Source organism: Antrostomus carolinensis, unplaced genomic scaffold (genome assembly GCF_000700745.2).
Source record: "Antrostomus carolinensis isolate BGI_N321 unplaced genomic scaffold, ASM70074v2 scaffold14556, whole genome shotgun sequence".
Classification (NCBI taxonomy): Eukaryota; Metazoa; Chordata; class Aves; order Caprimulgiformes; family Caprimulgidae; genus Antrostomus; species Antrostomus carolinensis.
Genome location: NW_010324046.1, coordinates 4,305 through 19,843, shown reverse-complemented (window position 1 = coordinate 19,843; position 15,539 = coordinate 4,305). Strand labels below are relative to the sequence as shown.

The 15,539-nt window shown below is 37.9% G+C and overlaps 1 protein-coding gene across 1 annotated transcript; it reads right to left on the bottom strand.

Moving 5' to 3' along the window:
* Nucleotides 1-2,013: 2,013 nt before the first annotated feature.
* LOC104527164 (GPI ethanolamine phosphate transferase 2-like) lies at nucleotides 2,014-15,296 on the bottom strand (the record flags this gene model as incomplete). Its single annotated transcript, XM_010170809.1, has 3 exons — nucleotides 2,014-2,471; nucleotides 12,030-12,311; nucleotides 15,079-15,296. Coding segments are annotated over 3 exons (958 nt in total), but the record flags the coding sequence as incomplete, so codon positions are not given.
* Between the last annotated feature and the right edge of the window lie 243 nt (nucleotides 15,297-15,539).

The window sequence follows — 15,539 nt, the reverse complement described above, 5'->3', positions numbered from 1 at the left end:
TCTAAGGAATGTTGGACAGCAGCTGAAATAAAAAACTGTTTATGTCTGCAGCACTTCAAAATATGCAGATATTTCCACATTTTGTTTCTACAGGAATTTCAACAGCAGCAGCGCTGGCTTGCACGCTCTTTTCTTCTTGCATTCCTGTTACTAAGCCAGCCCATTTGCCTGTGAAGCTGGATGGTAAATCACACTGGGAAGTGATCCATCTGAAAGCCAAGAGTTTCCCACCCCATATTGGGTTATTTTTCCAGCCACATCTATTCAATTCCAATTCACAGGAGAGAAAAACTGAAACACAAAAATAGCCTCCTTCCTTCCTTCTCCTTCTTCCTCTCTCCTCAATGGGAAAAAAAAAAAACAAAAAAACCAAAAAACAAAACACAACTAAGCCAGAACAGCTGTAAACAAACTTGGTTTACCTGAGTGGGTTGCTTGGAAGCTCCTGACAGGCAATAGTGTTAGAGCTGGGCATACAGGAATTCCCAACTTCTGTCATAAATCACAAAGCCCTAAAAGCACCTGCTCTAGCTGCATACTACATTCTACTTGTACTATCTCCCTAAGTCCCCACAGCCCAAGGCTGTAACAGGTTTTGCTGCTCTATAGGCATACCTAGCACCAGGAAATCAGAGGTGGGAGTACACTTAACTAAGACAGGATCTTTGGAAGTTAAGTCCAGGCATGCACACACAATTTTTAAAAGGCTGGCAACATTTCCAAGTGTTAGTAAATATTCCCGGGTAACAATACAAGCAAAAGCACATCTCTGAAACAAACACAATTTTTCAGCTGCAAGAATATTGAGTCCCTGCTTCATGGCACTGTGGCATTAGTACACTCCAAAGAAAAGGGCTGACAGTCTGAAGAAGACATCTGGCTTAGGAAGTTATTGGGCAAAAAAATCTTTGGAAGATGCTCAGGATTAACTATAAAAATCCTCCCAGTCACACCAAAACATACCTAAACCTGCTCACACACTGGCTTAGCTCATAATGAAGGAGCTCTCTATCATGTGGACTTAATGTTGGGAATATGACATCAGTCCCTCAAGATTAATCTCAAGAGCAGGATTACATGGTGAAACCTCTGGTATAGAACAACTGCTATAATGTAAGAAATTACCTCTTAACTCTTGTCTTTCAACACTCATGCCTGTCACAGCAATTAGCATTTTATCTGTGAGGCTGCCAATAAGTAACAAGTCTCATATTAGTTCATTTGCTCATGTCACTATTAATGAATGATGAATGACACTTCAACTACGTGTTGTAAGATGCTGGCAAGAAGTATCTTTATCTTACACAGCACAGCCCCCACATCTGCTGTCTGCAAAACCTCGACTAGTCAGTCACAAGGTATTGCTTCTCCATCCACCAGCCGAAGTACAGAAGACAGTTTAAATGCAAGTACTTTTTACCACTGTACAATAGCTGTAGTTCTTCACAATACTAAAATGTAGTAGAAAAAGTAGAAGCCCCTTTCCAGTGTACTTCAAGTTGTAAAAAATTCCCTTTTCTGTTTATCATAATACACTTGATAAATTCCTTCAGTTTTCCACCCATACATTAAATGTCTGTGATAGACAAGGAAGAACTCCTGGTGCAGCATCTTCTCCTGCAACTTCAGGAAGTTTGGAACTGAGCTGAACCTTCTGCCTTAATTTTCAGGGTTTAATTCTATTAAGCAAGTTTTCATTTCCCAAACCAGACACTGTTGACTTTCACATGGAAAATATTTACTTTTGCCTCTGACAAACCTATTGTGTATAATTAACATTAATTAGATAAGTCATGGTGCAGGGCGAAGATTATAAACTATTGATAGTACACAAGGAATTACTCCTGCATGAAATAGCAGTGAAAAATTCCTTATGTTGCTTCACTGTTTACCTACTTTGCATGTTTACATCACTTTCTAAACAGAGACTGTATAGAAATGTATGCATATTTCACCAAACATACATTAAGTTTTAAAAAAGACAGAAAGTATGACAATAAATCAGATACCAACCTTGTCAGCCAGTGTCCGAAGTCTGGTCGATGAGCCCACTGGACGCCTGTCTGATTCAAGGATCGAAGGAGCCGACAGCAAATAAGGATGATCCATGGACTTGCTAAGCTCATCCACTTATCTGATCCTTTTATGAATTCAGATGAAGACGTGGCCTTGCCCAATTTTGAATTACTTACTGCTGGAATGTCTATGTTCTTGCACTCAGAGGTTTCCTTAATATTATCAAAATTTTGTTTCATAGTGGTGCTATGTTGAGAGTCACATTCTTTCACAAGAAAATTATTTCTACAAAGTTCCTGACACAGTGCCAAACAAAGTGTATTGATAAGAAAATACCAGGTTTGATGTTCCTCTTCTATAAAACTGCTTGCCCCCAAACTCAAAACATGGCCACTTGTCCCAGCCAGAATCAGCACATCTATTTCTGACCAGCTGGAACCAGACACAACTGTATTCTGCAGACAAACAAAAAAATATAGCAGTGGTAAAGTGCATAAAGATTTCACTTGTTTAAGCATTCATAATGTGCTTACCGCAATTTCCTCTATGAAAACAAAATAAACAGTGAGACTAGTTATTGCCACCTGGGGCCCCCAACATAAGAAGGACATGGACCTACTGGAGTGAGTCCACAGGAGGGCTGGAGCACCTCTTCTACTAGGACAGGCTGAGAGAGTTGGGACCATTCAGTCTGGAGAAGAGAAGGCTCCAGGGACACCTTACTGTGTCCTTCCAGTACCTGAAGAGGCCTACAGGAAGCTGGGGAGGGACTTTTTAAAAGGGCAGGTAGTGACAAAACAAGAGGTAATGGCTCTAAACTGAAAGAGGGTAGGTTTAGATCAGATATTAGGAAGAAATTATTTACTGTGAGGGTGGTCAGACACTGGCACAGGTTGCCCAGAGAAGCTGTAGATGCCCCCTCCCTGGAAGTGTTTAAGGCCAGGCTGGATGAGGCTTTGAGCAACCTGGTCTAGTGGAAGGTGTCCCTGCTGATGGCAGGGGCGTTGGAACTAGATGATCTTTAAGGTCCCTTCCAATCCAAACCATTCTATGGTTCTATGATGCTGACAAATCTCAAAAATGTATAAAAGAATCATTTTATTGTTGCTTATTTAGCTAGGATCACAACATAATCATACTGTTTAAAATGACACCTCTATGAATAATCATCACAACTGTACAGATTAAGACTCCCTACCACCCTGTAAGAGAAGGTTTGAAAAAATGCTCTCTCTCTCTGTTGCACATTTGTAAAGTAAAAATAGAATTCCTGCAAAAATCAAACTTGAGATACAGATAATAGGTAATTTTCTAATAGTTTAAATCTGTGCTTTCCTCAACTCAGTACAGTGACAGCCTTCACTACTCAAATTAACAAAAGTTACTTGCAGACAGCCTGATGTCATCCCTTAACATTGCTTAGCTTGAAAATGTGTCTTTCATGATAAAATCTACTTTAAACCTTACCCATCTATTATTTACTTCACATGCTGTGCCTATCTAAAAACATAATATTTTTTTGTCTAATGCCGCCATTAGTTCAATTTCTTGTCCACAGCAGCTACTTGGAATTGCCTCATCACCACTGCCCTCCATGATACAGCTAAAAAGACAGTGTAAGAGCATGTGGAAGGTGACAGCATCTGGTTCATTGACCTGATCAAGTAAAGGACCTTTTCAGCTCACAGGGAATACAAAGTAACACAAAAAGCCATAAAAAGACCTCACAGAGACACAAACCTGATAAGCAAGCACTAAGGGAGACCATAAAGATGACCAAAACACTTCAGCCACTAATTTACAGGCCATTAAGAAACCACAGGCACAGCTCTGAAGAGCATCAGCCTGGATTTTGTCACAGATAAGGAGAAAGCGAGTATTATGGATATCTAAGGGCGCCTGTGGATCTATGCGAACTCATTAAGCAATGCTTCAGGGAAGTGTCAAAGGCAGGGCGAGGGGGTAGTGAGGAACAGGCTGGGGGCAGGGGGTAAAGTGAGAGGAGGAAGGATAAAGGGGCCAGAGTCACACACAAGCAGGTGCCAGTCAGCACACTTCTCTGACTGAGCCCTGTGCCTGACCACCATGGTCTATAGCCTGTCTTATTAACTATCTCTCTGTGCAACTCCACTCTCTGTCCCACCTGTGGGTGCTGCAAGGTCTCACTGCAAGTAACTGAGGTCAAGCCTGCACGCCAGCAACTTGAGATGAGAGCGAGTAAAAGCAAACACCAGCAACCCAATTGGGAATATGGGTCACTAACTCATATGTCCAGTGCCAGGGACTGGAGTGGGGATCACAGGCCGTTGGGACTGTGCACCCAAGATGCAGGCAGCTAGAGGGATCAGAGTGCAACAGAGGTCAGGGCGTCAGTAGCAGGAAAAGCAACCATGGATCCCCAAGCTTGTAGGTCTGCATCAGAAACTGGAGGGCCCAGAGCGCGCGCCAATGTGTGAGAGGTCACAAGGCCACTGACTGGAGGGACCTCTGTCTGTTTAACTTCTACTCAAAATCTGAGCCGGAGGTGGGGACAGGAGCCCAGGCTGGGCTCCAGCAGAAACATAGGACGCCCTAGCCCTGGAAGCCACCAGAGACAGCAGGGGCTTCCTAACATACCTTAACAAATGGGGTTACGTACTTGTGAAGCATCTTGCGAAAGATGCTGTCAAAAACGACCCTTTAACATTTTGTTTTCTCATTAATCTTTCCTCTCTTAGAGAATATCAGAGATTATCTCTTAAACTGGTATTTTAAACACCTGATAGATAACAACTTAAAAGCCAAATCAAAACTACTGCATGCCATTTTTACTTCAGAACAAAGATCTCTGAATGTACTTTCACATTAATTTCTTTAACTGTACACTTCAACCACATTATCCTCCTACATTTGACCTTATGAACAAACTTCCAAAAAATACCTTGAATATTCATAGAGAGAAATCTTACAGAAAACATGCTCACATTCAAAGATGCACAATGCACTATGATTCCTGTATTCTTTAAATAATTTGCTAAAAGAATATAGAAACTCACTAACCTTAAAGCAGGTAACTTTCAAGAAAGTGGGTTTAAACACCACAAATATCCCTGAGCATCTTAGATGCAAGTCTCACTTATGCTTAAGTCTTACTGACAGCAGCCTATGTATTTTTGTTCAATAAGCAAGATAATGTAGCATGGAGAGGACAATCCACACTCTTGATGCAATAAGCTAGTCAACACTAACTGGAATTTTGCTTTAAGGAAAACAACTTTTGCAAAACCAAGATTTTATAAGATGTATGTGAAAGGATGCAGGAGGTATAGTTAAAGTTATCACCGATTCACATCACCTCCATTTCTTATGTTGTTACCGAAATATATTACATTAAAGTCACTTCACTTCACTTCACTTCGAAAACTACAAAACCAGAAACAACCCATGAGGTTGCACACAGAAATAATGGGGGGGGGAACACTAAAAAATTAGCACAAGAACAGTTACCATCTGAAAAACTGCCCAGGCCCAATCTAAATTTACTAGCCTTTGGTGCTCTACAGAGCACTTTTTTTGTTTAATATTCTACTCTGAAAATCAAATGCCATAAGCTACATTCTAGAAGAAAAGGACAAGGTAGAGATGTAGTCTGTGCAGAGATGAAAGACCATTAAATTCACAATGCCGAGACAAGAACAGTACATGACTAAACTACAGAAAGTTTAAACTTCAATAATTCCATCATGCCGACCTTAAAGATCTCGGCTAATCAAATAATAAGCGAGCATGTAAGCACTATTTGTTTGCAGAGACAAATGAATCTGAGATCCTCAACAAATGAGAATGAAATAGTCTTCAATAGAATTCACTTGTCTACTTTATAAGACGTAACATAAAATCTATATAAGGATTGCTCTCTTGCATCTCGTTGCACTCAGCACTGATAGGAAAACTGAAGAGGTGATGAATTATCAACAGGGAAAGAGCAAAAGCCTCATGAAAATGATGCCATTCGTGTAAAATGTCCCATTGTCAGAAATCCATATTTCTTGCCTGCTTGTCTGACTCACAACTCTAGAGAAAAGAGAAAAAAATTTACTCCTACATTCACATCAAAGAGTTAAAGTCCAATGGTATTTACTGCTAAACGACATTTCAGATCAGAGTTAGTCGCTATGCAAAATGAAAAATTTTCTTGCAAATTATAATTTCCTGAGCCTTCATGATCTAAGAAATAATGAAAATAGCTTAATCAAGATTTTCTAAATTTACTGGTAATCTCTCATATATGGACTGTGCCTTATTAGGAATGCTATCATGAGTTTTTTATACATTCTGACCTTAGACTACTTAGATTGCACTTAGTTTTTAGATCTCGTTTATAAGCACAGAAATGTAGGTCCTACTCTGATATTCACAGCTTTGTCCTTCTAGCTGTTGAACACCTCTAACCCTCAGAACTCAGTAGGTACTCCAGATACCAAAAGACTCGTATGACTCATACCAGTATCTTGTCAAACAAGCTTACAACAGAATCTTTGGTTTAGAAATTCATAAAAGCCAGGCTTGCAATTTAAGCCCATAATCTGCCAAGCCAAGGTAGCTTTAACATTTGATGTATCAGCATTAGTAATTAAGTAATACACAAACTGACCTCTTTGCCCTATATGTGAACACATCTTGCTAGCTTGCAGAAATGCCAGTACATAAAAAATGGAATATATGCATGTCTGCCTACAAAACTTAGATTTTCTTTACTTTGAAATAAAACTTCTTGTAGTCTTCCTTCTTGGTCCAATTCCAGTTATGTGGCTACTGTATGGTTGAGAGTAAAGTTATTCTTCCACAAAAATTAACCATACATAGTTGTGCCCGAGGAATTTTACAATCAGTTTTCAGATGAGAAATGTTTTATTTTTCATGCTTAAAAATTTAAATACTTATCACTCTGTTCTGTTCTGATATTTGAGCTCCATGCACTGAGTCTTGATTCCCAAAATAATGGTAACTCTCTTATGAGAGTACTACAGAACACACTTCCTTCTACATTTTCACAGCAGCTTGGGATCATTTTTGAAAGCTACCCAGTAAAGGTATCATCTAATCACTCCCTTTTTTTCCCCCCACAAGTCAAAAAATTCAAAAAACTTTTTAGGTACAGTGGCATAAAAATGTTTTATCATTCAATTCAGTAAAGAATATCACACAGAGGAGGAAAAACAAAAAATATTTTAAAATGAACAGGGTATTTTAAAATAAACAGAGGGACCTTTTGCTTATGTAATTAAAAAAAAACCACTATAATTCTGCACCATGAAAATTTCTCAAAAGCTGTATTTGACAGGCTTTAACTCTTGTGTTCTACTTTCAAAAAACTATTGGTTTTGACTTCTACCAGAAGTAGGAAAAAAATACAACTACTAGTAGTAAATACCATACTTAAGTCAACTACCAAGCAACTAGAGTGAAGCTATGAACAAGAAGCTAAATTTTTCTACGATTTTCTGGAATTCATAAAGGGCTGCAGAACTATTTAAAGCCTGAAGTTTTATTAAAAGAAGCGACTAGTGAGGCTAGAAACATAGTAATCAGAACCTATAAATAACAGTCAGGAAGCAGCTGCTAACACTGCCTGCACTGGTCTTCAAAAAATTCATGAACTTGGTAATCAGTTTCTATATTCAGCCACAGTGGAAAAAAAGCATTACAAATGAGAAGCACTTCAGAGAGATCTTTAGATGTGAACGGAAACAATTTGAAGGAAAAAAGCTCTGAAGCCATTAGCAGGAGAGCTTATCTTAATTACTTTAAAAATACCTACATTTTATCGTATAGCATGAGCTTAGAAAAGGCTTTTAGCTTTTTTAACTGGCAAGACCCTGATTAAGGATTCTTCTCCTGCCATCAGAAGAGCAGGGCTTCAGAGCTCTTTCAGAAGTGGAGCCCATACACAGATTCACACTGTGAAGATGCCACAGATGTCACAGACACTTAGCTTCAGAGATATTCTGGCATAAGGAATACTCCTACCTTGCATAGAAGGCCCTTCAAGATCAACACACAGCATATACAGACAAACAGTTTCTCCCCCAAAGTCTAGGTACTGGAAAAGAGGCTGGAATTTGAGACATGAATGTTTGTAAATTATAGTGTTTGTGTCCCAGTAACCAGTAAATAACATCTCACATCCACACTGCAAGCAACACTGGATTATCCATTGCGCCTTTCACGATCTCCAGGCTCTTACCTTTGTAGAAGCAGCCACCTGCAAAAAAACATCATTCTGCCACATCCCTGAGACTGGTAACAAGTAAATCAAATCCAGGTCACTGCTTTTACACATGTCTGGAAGGGAGGAACTTATTAAGGAAACCTACAAAACAGTTAAAGCTTGCTTTGGAACTTGAACAGAGACAGCAAAGACTATCTCACTGACGAGACGAGATATATATCCAGCAATCCAGTCACCCTTGAAATAGGATTGAAGATGGGATGATGGAAATGGATTTCTAGAGGTCTGGAGATAAAGTCATGTCTCTGCCCCAACTAGAGTTACTATCATCTATGCTTCGTAAGACATACTTTGGTTTCCCACATTTTCAGATGTGTCTCAGGTAGGAGTATGACCACAGACAGACCTCAGACAGAGAATCCAGTATTTTTTACTTTTACTTGCCCCAGTCTTGGAAAAACAAACACACAAACTTTCTGGAAAACATCGCTGAAAACCTCCTCATTCATGTATTATCAACTTGAAGAAGATAATCAGATCATCTGCTGGCATGTCCTGAGGTTACAACTAGCTAAAACTCCAGAAAACATGTATGCAGCAATTTCAGATATTCTCCCACCTTTCTAGTTTAAACAGGAAATGCTTGAATCTATAACTGTTCCATTACAGCCAAATGGAGATATTTTCAAAGGTGACATGAAAATAAGCATCTTCATGTTCAAGAGACACTAAAATGACAGAAATGTTTTTGCCAGTGACACCAAATTTCACATGTGAATAAAAGGCTTTTTTTCTACTTCTTGAATTCCAGATGGTCTCATAGTTAGTACCAAAGAGGAAAAGGAGACAAACTGGTGCAGAAACATCCTTCTCCAAACAACGCAGGATTGAATCTAAAGCTCCAGCATCAACTAGGGAGAAAGCTCCAGCTACTCTGGTGGTCTCTCACATGCTGAATGTGGGGTGCTGGAGGCAAAGATATGAAACTGGATACAATATCATGGATATAATTTCTAATCAGTTTGTTGGGTTTTGTTCAGTTTGTCCTCAAAGACAGATGTACAGATGAAAAAGTGGGGAAGGACAGAAGGGATAGATAGACTTCTTGCACATACTCCTGTCCATGTTCCCTAAGTGTAACTGACGAGGTGTAATAATCAGAAATGAACAACAGATTAGGGGTATCAAAATGCCACTTCTTCCTCTCAATTTCCTCAGAAAGATTCATTCTAAAAGTGGAACAGCAATGGATTATAGAGATGCTTCTTTTTATGTGTTCCTTGAAGAATTATTTGCCTCTGTCAGGGAGCTAGCAACTAATTGCATTCATAAGAAAAGCCTTTCCATCGAACTCAAGTTTTGAATACCAGGAGACATTTTGCAATTGCTGCTGTGATCATCAACAAAGTAGCTGTATTAGCAATATACAAACCATCTGCAGGAAGTTGTTCACACCAGCAGCTGTCTCTCACCAACAAGGATGAAAATATGCCAAGAACAGATGGGAATGAAACCCTAAGACTTAGGCCAAACTAAAAAAGGCAGAGGTCATACCTGTCAACCAATACTTGGTAACAGCCTATTCTAAATTTAGTAATAGCCAAGGAAGAGCAGCATCTTCCTCAGTCTTTGATCTAGTAGCAAAGCATTTTCCCTAGGTCATGCAAATTTACTCTAAAGTTACTCCTACAGTAGGGAATGTCACAAGGAATTAACTCATCTTTAGGCATATAACAAAGATTTCTGGTCACAGACAGAATGAATTGCTTTGAGACTATCACCCTGGAGGAGAAAGCTATAATCCACTGTCACTGCTCTCAACTCTGTTTAAGTGGAACATCTGTAAATTTTACGCAGGTCTACACAGTCATCATTTTTAGGTTCTTCCTGTTTGCTAGAATTAGAAAAATGGGTAACAATTAAGATGAAAAATCAGCTTGTCTTCCACAGTTGTGTTTGTTTACCATTGCACAGCAAGTAAATGTTATGTTTCTACAGAATACACTGGGTCATTAATTATTATTTCAAGACCATATTCTTTTACTTTTTCTAAGAATAATTTATACCTCATTTACAATAAAATACAGAAAGCTAATAACAGCCTGAAGTGGAACAACTCAGAAATGGCAGAAGTGAACTGAGCCCATTTAAAGACCAACAAGGCCCCCTAAGTACCAACAGTGTTAATAAACTGTACAACTAGACATCTCATTCAGCAGATTTCTCCATTCACATTGATTAATTTTACTTCTTTTATTTCCCATAACAAAAAAAACAACCAAACAAAAACCCCAAACAAACAAAACCCCACAAGCATCACCAGTTTTGGCAGCAAAACATTAATACTACTTTGACACAAAAAATTTCAGTACAAAAAGAAAACCATGATTTAAGCTTATAAAGACCATTCTGTTAGCAGCTATACCTGATATTAAACTTCATTCCCTGATTTTATTAAGCAGACATTGTTAGCTTACTTGTTACTCTATTTTAGTCTATAAATCAATAACAGGCTGTCTTCAGGAGAGAAGGGCATTACTCTTAGTTCAAGGCTTCTCCCAGAAAAGTGGCATTTCCAAGAAGGAAAAACACAAATTCAGAAATTACAGAAATAAAATTATAACCTAGTGTAATTTGAATAATAAAAAAATCAGCAGTCTTACTTATAAGAATATAAATTTATACTTAAACTCAGGAATTACAGCATATAGCTGCATATAGTGCAATATTAATCTCCACAAGTGCAGCAGTAAATTTTTAAAATCATAAAATACAGTGGTTATTAAATGTTTGTCTAAGTCAGTCTGCTTTTTAGCTTGAAGGAATATGTCATAATGTCATTAAAGCTACGTACTTGCCACACATTGTTACACAGTAAAACAAAAAAAAGAAAAAGGTACTAAAACCCCAAACATGATTCAAAGAAACCCAGAATGACAAAGGACTGTACGGTACTGCACAGAGGCTTCACCATTGACTAAAGTGCTATGAGCATTAAAGTTACTGAATTTCAGAGACCTTTGAAAGATATGACTAATAAGCATCAGAAAAATCAGCTAGCAGCTGATTTTATGGTATGACTGACAGTTCTTAGCATACTGTTTTACAGTGAAAGAGTAAGACATTGCAAATTCTATTTCCTTGTAATTACCTGAATTCTATTCAATGCAACAATAAAACTCAACAAGTACTTTACAGAAGATAACTACTTGCACAACTGAGAACATTTCTGAGCATTCCAAAGATTGTAACAAACTCAATTTCTTAAACTTAAAAAACTTTAAAAGTTTAGCTAGAAAGAGAGAGAGCGATTTTGCTCCCTCTGTTACAGTTTCAAGACTATTTTTTAAAAAGCATAAAGAATACCAATATAAGAAAGGGTATTGGCAACGTATTTTCTTATTAAATGTCTTACAGCATTAATGTCAGTGGTATTTAGGAAAGGACAGATCATCATCGGTGTTGCAAAATACTATAATCTTGCTTTAATTGCAATTGTGAAACTTCACTGTAACAGCATAAAATCAGTGCACAGTGTAACTATTTCTGATCTCATAAAAACAACTGCAAAATAATTTACACTAAATAGAACATTTCTTAAAGTGAAAATGAGCACTTCTATGATCTTCATTATAGTAATCAGTATCATGCCACAGTGAACAATTAGAATTTTAAATTATTCACATTACATTACAAATAACCATTTCTTTAAGTATATGTGAGAAAACTTTTCTAAAACTTTATCTGAAAGTATGCCATAAAGAGTAAAACATTTTGAACCATAATTAATGTTTGCTCTCACCTTCAGTGAAAGTCTGGAATTCTCAAAGATCTTTACAGTAGCAGATAAAATACCACACATGAGTGCGGAAATCAGCATCATGACTCCAACTGCTGTTAACCAGGACATACTGCAGAAGTAGCATAAACTTTCTGCCGACGTGCATACAATGACATGAACTGCACACAGCATCAGACACATCAAGTAAAACAGCAGAGAGAATAGTGGAGGGGAGAGGGGCACTTCAAATTCTGCCTGGCTGCTCAGTGCTTTTGGAATGCTGAGCAAAAGCAGCATCAGAACCTAGAAAAGAATAAGAGAATTAATACTTAAAGAACTGGGGTTAGTTAAAACATACAGCGAGAATTCGCACAAAAAATCATACCATTATCATCCATGTGGCTCTGCTAGTATACCTACTTCATTAAAAAAAAAATAGTGTGAAAAACTATGCTGGATTTTTTGATGACAGCAAGATATTATCATACAAATGGGAGAATCAAAGATTGTGTTTTCATTTATTAAGGGCTTGGACACAGAAGCTACCAGAGTTTAATAAATTACCATGCACCTCCTCACTTGTGGTAACTGATCACATGCATAATCTTCATTCCCTGCAAGAGTAAGAGTTTTAACTCCCAATATCAAAATAGTTCCTAAGCAAACAAATCTGGCCCAATATTTGTCACCTGTAAATGTCTAAAGTTACATACATACTCTGCCAAAGGCCTTTTATTTCACAATGTGTTGAGATACACATACACAGAGATCCTCCTGAGTTAAACACCTTCTTAGACCAGGGAAAGTTCTCATACTATTACACAAGTGTATGCTACATTTCAAGTTTATGAATTTTCCTGGTATTTATTCTTTGCACTTCTCTTCATCTTAATTTGATTTATTGGTTTTACTTGTGCTTTGCTCTGACCTGCACACAGATCAGGCAGTATTCTAAGCCTCCTCTCAGGTAACTGTGGCAGTGGAGATGAATAATATAATGAATAATTTCTGCTACCCATCTTTATAAGTAAAGGGGAAATTCAGTCACATGCTAAAATGCTTTGCAAGGGGCACAGGTGGAGCTAGGGCTAGCCTGAGCTCAATCATCTTGTGCTTGGTCAAGATTAAAACAAACAGGATAAAAACAACTACATCAGACCATCAACAACTTGTCATCTTTCACTGCCGATTGTGAAGACCTCTGCCTAAAATTCTTCCCACGGTACAGTGAAGTATAGTGAAGTAGACCAAAAAAATCCAGTGCATTGCAGTAGTCTTCCCTCTTCTTCATATTCTACTTCACAGAATTCACTTGGTTATGAAAATGAGAGGTTTCACAGTATCAAACTAGTTTAGGTCTTACCTTTTAACACAGCACTTACAATTAAAACAAAGACAGCACACATGATAGGAAAATGCTTGAATTGTAGTTATCTACAAATCTAAATTTATCTCTTTTGAGCAAATGCACTATTATCAATTCATGTCCCAGAGGTATTCTCCTCATCTGAAGTACAGGATAAATGGCATTTATAGCATGGTGTAGTATGAAGTTACCCGTGAGATTCCCTACCCTTTTTCATTCAATGGGAGCGAAGAATACATATCAAAACAAGAAGATTTTGGAAAGCACAGCAGTTTCTTGAGTACTGCACTGTCAAAAAGAAAAACTCCAGCAGTTTTGCACCAAGTCTTACAGCAATGCTGAGCAAGCTCTTGTCAACCGATATTTTCATGGTTAGTAGCTGCATGTTTCTTTTGATGAAGGCCCATTGAGTAAAATACCTGAGATTTGTTTTACAGAAACAGTAAGCACCCACAATTGCATTCCAGAAAAAAAAAAATCAAAAAAAAAAAAAATCAAATGCATCAAGTTCAAAGTAACTGTTAAGAGCTCGAATGCATAGGTTCCTAAAACAATTAAACAAAACAAAAAAATAAGCACTTCAGCTTTGCACTGAGCTTTGTTCACCTCCACATTTGCCTTCTATAGAGCAGGAACAGAATCCACCATCTCATCTCCCAAGGACACTGTGGAACTAACTCCTCTGAAGTGGTCAGCAGAGTGATAAACCCCACCAAGCAGTCTACCAGAAACCCATTTCAGATGTACACTGTACACAGAGAACATTGCATACAAGACAAAGCACAGATCCCTGCCAGGACAAAGTAGACTCAAACACTAAATAGCTGCTCAGGTGCTGTTAGCCATTCCAGGCACTGAACAGGACCAGTGCTACAGCAATTACAGAGTCTTGGACAGCACCACACACATGCAAGGACTAAATTAAGCTTGTAGTAGGTATTTTGATCCCAGGGAACAATGCTTGTTCTCACAAAAGTTGACACTTGTGTCATCTAAAAAGTCAGTTCAACCCTCTGTACATAAATGTTCAGTGTCCAGGCACAGTATCCGTTTAAGCGTGGTTTTCAAAGCATTAACACAGAGGGTATTTCCAGCATTTGCGATTTGCCCAAAATACCAATTACGGAGAACCACTTAAAATTCCAGACATAGGATATCTTATCTTTATTCCTACATGAGATATGAAGTGGCAAGCCAGCACTCTACAGCAAGTATTTATTTCAGGGCTCTACACATATCAGTACAAGGAACAACTATTGGAATTGTCCAAATTGCCCACACAAGGGATTGTGTGTTCTGAGCAGTTAGGCACACTGTTAAAGACAGACATGTAGGAACCTACTTCTTACTTCTTATTTGCCAGGCTTTTTTTTTTTTTTTTTTAATGCAGTAAGGCTACTCAAAAAGTAGGAGGCTAACCAGTATGGGAGTAATCTGTTGTAGCACACTTGCATATCTACTGTAACTAGTTACATCAAAACATAAGTAGGTTATATGAAAAGCTCTCTTGAATCATTTTAAAGGCTAAGTTGTACTTTGCAAAAAACATTAACTGCATCCAAGCAGAAAGTCAGCCAACTAAGAGTCCATACTCAGTAATTCTAAAAACCAGTAGGAATATATTAAGCAGACAAAAAGCAGAAAAAAAGCAGAAACTTATGTTTGTGCACTTAGGTTTTTTCACAGAAAGATATATTTTTGTACCTCCATAATGATCACAGTCCCCACCATCATCGAATACATGTCATATTGTGCAACTTGTTTGCTTAATGAAGAACTCAGAGTCTTCAGGGCCTCCAAATATTGCTTCAGGACCTTTTTGCCAAGATTTAAGAGTACTTCTGAATTATTTCCTTCTAAATACAGTTTGATCCAATTACCATGGGACTTTTCTGCTATCTTAAAATGTTCATATCCAGGATCTAAGGAGGGAAAAAAAAAGAAAACAGAAAAGTAGTAAAAGGATCCATGAACAAAGGAGAATTATTTAGAGATGTGATCATATTTTTGTATTTGCTTGTATACAATAAAAAAAAATTGCTATGGGGGTTGAAAGTTTTTTCACATGTAGAAAGTTACATTATCTTCCTGCAGCAAGACCATAATGAGCTAGTTACTCAGAATAAAAGCAACTAATCCTTAACCTGATAAAATGTCAAGACCTC